This window comes from Sinocyclocheilus rhinocerous, unplaced genomic scaffold (assembly GCF_001515625.1).
Source record: "Sinocyclocheilus rhinocerous isolate Xijiao unplaced genomic scaffold, SAMN03320098_v1.1 scaffold520, whole genome shotgun sequence".
In the NCBI taxonomy this organism is placed as follows: Eukaryota; Metazoa; Chordata; class Actinopteri; order Cypriniformes; family Cyprinidae; genus Sinocyclocheilus; species Sinocyclocheilus rhinocerous.
This window is the reverse complement of record NW_015666539.1, coordinates 13,579-21,930: the sequence shown is the minus strand read 5'-3', so window position 1 is coordinate 21,930 and position 8,352 is coordinate 13,579. Positions and strand designations below refer to the sequence as shown.

At 35.2% G+C, this 8,352-nt stretch overlaps 2 protein-coding genes across 3 annotated transcripts in view; both read right to left on the bottom strand.

Moving 5' to 3' along the window:
• Positions 1-4,789, bottom strand: part of gbgt1l1 (globoside alpha-1,3-N-acetylgalactosaminyltransferase 1, like 1) — a 21,383-nt gene extending 16,594 nt beyond the window's left edge. Inside the window, exons 1-2 of one of the 2 annotated variants that reach the window (XM_016544021.1) lie at positions 4,724-4,789; positions 3,700-3,814 (exon numbers count right to left, since the gene is read on the bottom strand). In XM_016544021.1, the coding sequence (XP_016399507.1) occupies positions 3,700-3,764 (65 nt within the window). In that variant the 5' untranslated portion in view covers positions 3,765-3,814; positions 4,724-4,789. Of the gene's footprint in view, positions 1-3,699; positions 3,815-4,469; positions 4,534-4,723 lie in introns of those variants that run through there. The other variant, XM_016544022.1, reaches the window with a different exon arrangement.
• Positions 4,790-6,255: 1,466 nt separating this feature from the next.
• The window catches only part of LOC107732598 (histo-blood group ABO system transferase-like), a 12,263-nt gene continuing 10,166 nt past the window's right edge, over positions 6,256-8,352 (bottom strand). Inside the window, exons 4-7 of the mRNA XM_016543975.1 lie at positions 7,974-8,018; positions 7,699-7,731; positions 7,473-7,607; positions 6,256-7,320 (exon numbers count right to left, since the gene is read on the bottom strand). Of these exons, the coding sequence (XP_016399461.1) occupies positions 6,630-7,320; positions 7,473-7,607; positions 7,699-7,731; positions 7,974-8,018 (904 nt within the window). The 3' untranslated portion in view covers positions 6,256-6,629. The remainder of the gene's footprint in view (positions 7,321-7,472; positions 7,608-7,698; positions 7,732-7,973; positions 8,019-8,352) is intronic.

Here is an 8,352-nt window from a genome sequence, read left to right as displayed (position 1 = left end):
AGTGTGTGAAAACAACCAGCCTATAATGGTAAAAATCCACCCACTCATTGTTTTATAATCCCAATAAATCATAAACAGTCTCTCCACACTAGCAGTTCCAGATTTCTCACTACTATGACATCATACTCGGGGAAAGTCCTGCCCATTTGTGACGCTCTCTGCCCTATCAGCATATATACACAGCCCTGAGTGAGAAGCAGATTCCGCCATTACCGTTTTCTTGCTGTAGCTGCTGGAGGAACAATGTCAGTGCCAAAGAGCCATTAAAAGTGTCGTGTGTTGGGATGCACCAACGAACATAGAAGTCTCCATAGACCACTGAGGACACAGTGGTTAAATATCATTTTCGAAGGAAATGTCCCGGAAAAAAACGGAAAAGTCCTATACGTTTGTGCTAACATTTTATGCCGGACTGCCTCACAAACGAGGGTCAGTTCAGCGCTGGAGTTGTGCAAAGATTGCTTCTGAAAGAGGGATCGATACCAACGCTTCGTGCGCAAACGTCCAGACAAAGTAAGCATAACGCCTCATTTTTTTTTCCAAAAGAGCTTCTTGGCTCTCTGTAAGGCTAATGTTGCTAAAGCTACCATTGTATGTTGTTTTCTTGATAACATATTGTGTGTTATTGTTCCTTGAATAAAAAATAAAAACAACTCTTTCCACACCTTCTCGCTCTCTCCGCTCTGCTGGTTGTTTTTCCTTGTATCAGCCTCTTGTAAATTAAAAACCATGGGGGGGAAGGGCTTTTTCCTATAACGCGCCTAAGTTATGGAATGCATTACCTGTGTTTATTAGGAATGCTGCTTCCTTGGATTGTTTTAAGAAACTTCTTAAGACGTACCTTTTAACTGAAGCTTTTAATTTATGACTATTACTATGATTTTATTTTTGATATTTGTAGTTTTGGTTGACTTGTTATTTTGTTTGTATATGTTGTAGCGCTTTGAGTATTAAGAAAGGCGCATTACAAATAAAATGTATTATTATTATTATTATTATTATTATTATGGTGGATTGATTTGATCCATGATCTACATTAAGGGCTGCTTAAGAATAGAGTGCACATCAAATTATCTTGACTCATTGAATTGGGACAAATTAGTGAGTTTGCATGAACTTAACTTGTCATTTATGGAACCATTTTAGCCCCGATTGATTTGTTAGGTTATTTCAAGTCAGGTTTGGGATTTAAATCCCCACTTTTCTTAGCGCACTTTATGAAACAGGCCTCAGCCCAACTGGGACTAACAACCATGTCACATTCAAAGTCAATTAAATCACCTTTCTTCCACATTCTGATGCTCAGTTTGTACTTCAGCAGATCGTGCTGACCCATGTCTATTCAATTTGTAACTTGCACAAGCTTGTCAGGACTAACAAAAATGCAGGGGAAATCAGAAAACCATGCTGTCGTGGCAATTTTCTATTTCAATAAAGGTATGAGACAAAAGTCTTTTGAATATTTATTTTCTTGCAAGAAAAGTTCAACAGTCATACAGTCATTCAAGTTGACTGCAGAGTGCGACTAAAAGGAAACACCCCAACTCAACATTTATACCTTCAAATGCAGATGCTTTGATCTCATCCAATCATAATGCATATTCAACATATAGGTCTATTTAAGTTATCCAACTATGTCCCCTAGATGCGTTTCTAAGTATTTAATGCAAATTATTCTCTAAGAAGCTAGGTAGAAAATAGTATTTCTCGTCTCACACTTGTCTTGCACATACACACACTTTAAATAGATTTCCTGTTGTCTCTCAGCTCATAGAAAACTCAAGCATACTGAAGCAAACTGAAGCACTCAGAGACAGTCTAAAGAACACTCTTTAGTACGGTGAAGCAAATAATACTATGTCACATTCAAAGTCAATTAAATCACCTTTCTTCCACATTCTGATGCTCAGTTTGTACTTCAGCAGATCGTGCTGACCCATGTCTATTCAATTTGTAACTTGCACAAGCTTGTCAGGACTAACAAAAATGCAGGGGAAATCAGAAAACCATGCTGTCGTGGCAATTTTCTATTTCAATAAAGGTATGAGACAAAAGTCTTTTGAATATTTATTTTCTTGCAAGAAAAGTTCAACAGTCATACAGTCATTCAAGTTGACTGCAGAGTGCGACTAAAAGGAAACACCCCAACTCAACATTTATACCTTCAAATGCAGATGCTTTGATCTCATCCAATCATAATGCATATTCAACATATAGGTCTATTTAAGTTATCCAACTATGTCCCCTAGATGCGTTTCTAAGTATTTAATGCAAATTATTCTCTAAGAAGCTAGGTAGAAAATAGTATTTCTCGTCTCACACTTGTCTTGCACATACACACACTTTAAATAGATTTCCTGTTGTCTCTCAGCTCATAGAAAACTCAAGCATACTGAAGCAAACTGAAGCACTCAGAGACAGTCTAAAGAACACTCTTTAGTACGGTGAAGCAAATAATACTAATAATAATATTAATATTTCAGATAGAAATAAAATTTCCTCCACACATGCACATTATGCTTTTTTGTCATGGAAATACAAAGATATTTTTGTCTAACTTGTATCGAATTCAAAGGATTCAACATGTAATCTGAAAAAGCATCTTGAGGTAAGTTTAGTGCCAACTCTCATGCAATTGACATGCTCTCACGTGAGAACATTTTCTCACACAGTGCCAGTGATGTCCATATGAGTTCTTGTTTTTGTTTTTTTACACTAACGGTATAGTTAGGCAACATCAGAAAAGGAAGAAGAGTGCGGTTTCCCAAAAATCAGCACGACTGCAAATGTGATACTTATTTTATACAATTCAAAAACAAGAAGTTAATATTAAATTCTTTACATTGTTTGGGATGGAAACTAACTACATACTGATCTACAAACAAAACATCACCATAACGACCACTGTCTGCATTTTGGGAAAGTAACAAAGTTACTTCTCAGACTCCAATAATCTTTTTGTCTCTGTATCATTTTTCTCCCTTTTTATTTTTATTACCTTTTATGTCAATATAGTGTTCTTTGAAGACATTGTGATGTCTTTAGAATTTGTAAGTTTAACTAGCAGCCAAATTACTAAGGCAAGGCAAATAAGGCAAACTGTGTGCTTGCTGCACATGCAAGCTACTTTACTAATAAAAGTGTCTTTTGTGTGTGTGTTAGTGTGTGTGTATATACATATATGTACACACATATATACATACATACATACATTCCAAAACGATATTTACTTGAAATATCTCTCAATAATTTAACAATATGTTTACAGTTTACAGTCAATGTTGCTTAATGGTTCCATTGACATGCAGGTAAACAAATGACCCCCCCGATCATTCGGGGGTGCAAATCGGGCTTAAAATTGGCCTTAAAATCCTCTAGCGTGCGGCCAGCCTTAGATTAAGGATGAAACTAAACTCTGCAGGACTGGAAGTGCCCAACCCTGTTTTAAAGCATGTATTTTGTAATCTGAAGTGAAATACATTTAAAAGCAACCTTCCCAACACTGCATGCCTACATACACTGAGTCGCAGCCATGTGATTGGCTGATTATATTTGCGGTAACCTAATAAAGTGACCAGGGAGCATATATGAAAATTACAAGACATGAACAGATTCACAACTAATACTGTAATTAATTTAACATTCAAATGCCAAAAGTGTGAGTAAATCAGCTACATATTTTAAATAATTTATACATACCCACTCAGTGACAAGCCAACAAACATCCCAAGAAAGAAGAAATGAACACTCTGACGGAGTCGCATTATTGTCGTATCAGCTGGGTCTTGTGTCCGTATTCACTCAATGGACCGAACTGGAAAATGAGAGCGAAAATATTGGGCATGAAACAGTGTGCTGTCATGCTGCAGGAGAGATTTGAATGTCAAATACAGCCTAGCAAGGGTGGGACTTTACATTAAGACCAAATCAACAACTACAACCATAACTACACAATATCTAAAGGTAATCTGTATCCTTCAGCACACCAGTGTAGCTTAACCTGCTTTCAAAAATAATTTCTGCATTGAGTATGGAGCAGGTGCTTAAGTATCACACAATACATAAAGAACTGGTTCTTTGACTTTGAAAAACCTTTTGTTTGACGGACCCACCCTCATGTTCAAACACATGTAAACATCAATGAAAATCTAATTCATTCTAAAAAATACTGTTGATCTCAGTATACTGTGAAAATCAACAAAAGAGTATTGGATGAAATGAATAACTAGGTGTAAAAGACTGTTCAGTTTGCAATAATTTTAGATAATTTTTATTTCCCACAGCCACTTATGACAAGATGAGTTGTATCTCTGCTGCTAAAAAAAACACATTCAATATTAGTGATAGTTAAAAGAGGATTTTTTTGAATAGGGTTCTAGTTTTCAGCCGTTTTTGTTGGGGGGTAATTTAATTATACTTTCAATAAAAGGTGCATTTCGTGATGTTACAAGGAACAATGTAAAGTTTACCGTTCAATGTCTTAATGCAAAACAGCAACAAACGCATTTGTGACAAAGAAAGGTCCTATAGCCTACGTCCCTGTATAATTAATCACAGCACATCGTTAAAAATCCATTTTAGCCACGTACTCCTATCGTTGGGATCCGTCGAAAGGCTATACTGACATGCATTTTTTTTCCTACAACAAATTGTGAGGAACTACGTGACATTTTTATCTTTTCGTGTTTATACAATGGCAGCCACCAGCCTGCAACTTTCCTACCTGAACCGATCTCTCTGACCACGACGATGACGTGTGCGGGACCATGCAAATGAGAACAACGTCGTGATTTCTAGATAGGACTGATTTTATAACGAGACGTTTTTGCAGTTGTAGTAAGTGCGTGATATTTTTGGACTGGGAAGTTCTGAAAATGACCGTTAAAATAAGCCAAAATAAGAAAAATGTTGTTACCCATTTTATGACTCCTTTAAAAATGTCTTGTTTATAAATTTGATAAAGCATTTAGCCACAGATGAAGAGAAATTAAATCCCTAAAATCTTGTTTATCAATGTAGTCACTCCCACAAAAAATACTCAAAAGTTTAAGTAGCCTAAGCCCTTAACAGCAACCTGAGAGGGGAAAATATAAATGTTGGGGGGAAAAAAGTCTTAGAGCTTTCTTGAGCCTAAGTCCTAAGATTTATATTCTCTCTATTAATTTTTTCCTCTTCAAAAAAACGTTTTTTTCTCTAATCTTTTCTTTTCTTTTCAAAACATTTCCCCCCTCTTCAAAAACTTTTTTTTTCTCCACAAGAGACAACAGGAGAAAAAAAAGAAAGAAAGTGAAATAGACAAAGAAAAAACGGAGTTAGGCTATATGTGTATAAGTATTTGCATCAGTGAGAATATAAGTATTTTTCTTAGTATTCAAGAAACCATCAGTAGCATACATTCAATGCTCATATTGGTTTTTCCAAAAGGTTTTTTTTTTTTTTTTGCTGAGTACAGAGTGGTAGAAATAAAAATGATATTTAATTGCCTACCTAAAAAAAAAACTGACAAAAACAGTATACATGCATTCAGAATTTGACAGCAACATCTAAAAGCCCATCAACCTCAATAAGTGCAATGTGACCTTTATACACAAAATGTGGTTTTAGAACACATACATTTTTGTATTTTTTTCATTTGCATAGATTTGCATAGACATATTTGTATACGTCATTACCATAACTTCAGAGACGTACAGATGTTTAATTGATATATATATATATATATATATATATATATATATTGATTTTATTGTATTTAATCATTGACATAAAATATGTTCAATGCCATCACTTTTATTCAACAAAATCCAGCATGTCTAATTATTATTTATCTAACCATTATGTATTTTTTATATTGTTGAAAAGCTGTTATGTTTAGTATTGGTTCAAAATATTGAACTTACAATAGCTATTAATGTGTTTATGTTAAAGTGCATATTCATAAGTACATTTATATTTATACAAATGCAAACAAACAGAATTCAAACATCTCACAATATATTTCTATAAATAACATAACTATATAAAATATTTGTAAAGATTTTGATGTTTCAAAAGCTGTGCATACATACAGGTTTTTATGGTGTCAATATGTCACGTGTTACACATTGTTTCAGTGTATACCCAAACATACAAAAAGGCAGGTACAACCTTGCACGCAAATACCTGAGATCACGCTAAAAAGTAAAATCATATTTATGCAGTAGTACACAGAAAATACCATTTCAAGTTCACCATTGGTTTTAGATTTATACTCTGTATCTACCTGACTTTCTCCCTAAACTTCCTCAATCAAATCTCTTTTTTTAAAAAAGAGGTAAAACAAAGGGATGTCAGTGCTTTCAATACACACAGATTCCGTTTGGTTGCATTATAAACTCAAAAGCATTGCAGAATGTTAGATAACAAGTTTTTTAATATTGTGAGTGTTTATTCAAGAAGACTTTGGCAGATTTAGTTCCTGGTGCCACTTTGTGCTCATAAATATCTGTACATGTCTGTGATTATCCATTTTATGGTGGCAGTTGTCGACTTCATCATTTTCAGTATTACCTGTTAACAAATTTACAATGTCATATAGGAGGCCTGTGAGAACACACCATGTCAGTGTAGCTGAGTACTGGCAACAGTTGCTATGGGTTTGGACGAACATCTGCATTGTTTTTAGCAACATGAGAGAAGCGAATTATTTTTATTTGGGCTGCCCCGGCATTGATGTCCCGCCACAGATATTCAGGTGAAAGCAGTTTACTAGGTTTGTTATAAAGGAAATACTTGTTCAAGTGAGATTCCTCGTGCCATATCGCCTCAATGGAGTTTGCAGCATCAATGTTCATCTGCTCTCGGCAGGTTTTGGTAAGATGATGTACATCCTCCAGTGAGCCGCCAAATGCAGCGCCAGTAAAATAATAATCACCTTCCCCAGCTGGAATGTATGCTTGAGACTCTGGTCTACGCTCATATGTGAGTCGATCTCTTGGAGCATCAAAGAACCAAGGATGTATCACACCTACCAGACGACCCAAAGTCTCCACACCCCAACGGCCATAGAACTTTGTATCTACGTCAAGGCAGAAAATATAGTCAGCCTCTTTGGCCAGTTCATTCTCTATTAGTTTTTCCAGTATTTCCATCCTGCCCATACTAATGTCCTGCCATCTGTTCAAACTTGGAACCTTTCGAACTGTCAAACTATGGTTTTCACCCATCTTAACTTCAGGAACTTCTTCTGGTAGATCCGTAAACAAGTAGTAATGCACTCGAAATCCAACAAAGAAATGCTGCTCTGCTGACTCCAGAAAATCTTTGAGAAAACTTGTATATCTAACAAACAGAGAAAACAAATACAGGGAGATATATTATGGTTAATTTATTTATCCTTTAATCATGACTATTTCCAGAAACAAAGAAAAACAGAGGAGAGGAAACAAATGAGAAATACTGATACAAGATGAGAGATATCATGAGGAGCTCACTTTCCCAAAGCGAAGACAGTGGTCGCTATGCTGAGATTCTGCTGTTTGTAGATAAAGTCGATCAGTGTGGAGTCAAAGGTTCCCTCCCAAATGATTGGGGCTAACCATGATGTTACAGAAGCAACATCTGTCCGACTTCATTAAAACACACATACAGCACTGTAATCATTCCATTCATGAGTGGAAATGTGCTATAACAGGTTGATACAAAAAACATAATACTCACCCTACCAGCGCACTGGGCTGGTTATACAAAATCCTGTAATACAAATGAATAAGCAGAAAGAACAACAGACATTTTATTGGTTCATGGAGTTAATACAAATTTAAAATATGGGTTTCCCAGTTTATCTATTTCCATCTCTCACTAGTCATCTGATCAGAACCATAAAAATAATCATGAGCTAAGAATGTTTTTATCTAGAGCAGTAGCCCCCATTAACTACGGATCAACTTTAAAAAAAAAAGAAGTCATTTTTAAGAAGATGAAGTTTTACACACCCCGGCGATGAGCGCAATCCAAAGTTCTTAAGCTTCAACTTTGGCCTGATGATAACAGAGTCAAACTCTTACTCTTCTGAATTTGATTATATAGTGTGAGTGTGTGTGTTTTAAGTTGATGTATATAAGCATGAATAAATGCATGAAAACAAAAGCAAGAAAAAATGCACAAATCGTACCTTTAGGGTGTTCAAAACTGTAAGAGTACATATTGGTACCTTAATATGGAATGCCAAAGCTTATGGAGGACGAAACCTGCAAAAACAACACATAAATAAATAAATACACAAATAAATAAATATGCAAATAAATAAATAATTGTATGTATAAATACACAAATTCTTGTTTAAATACATATAGAAATAATTAAACATGTGAT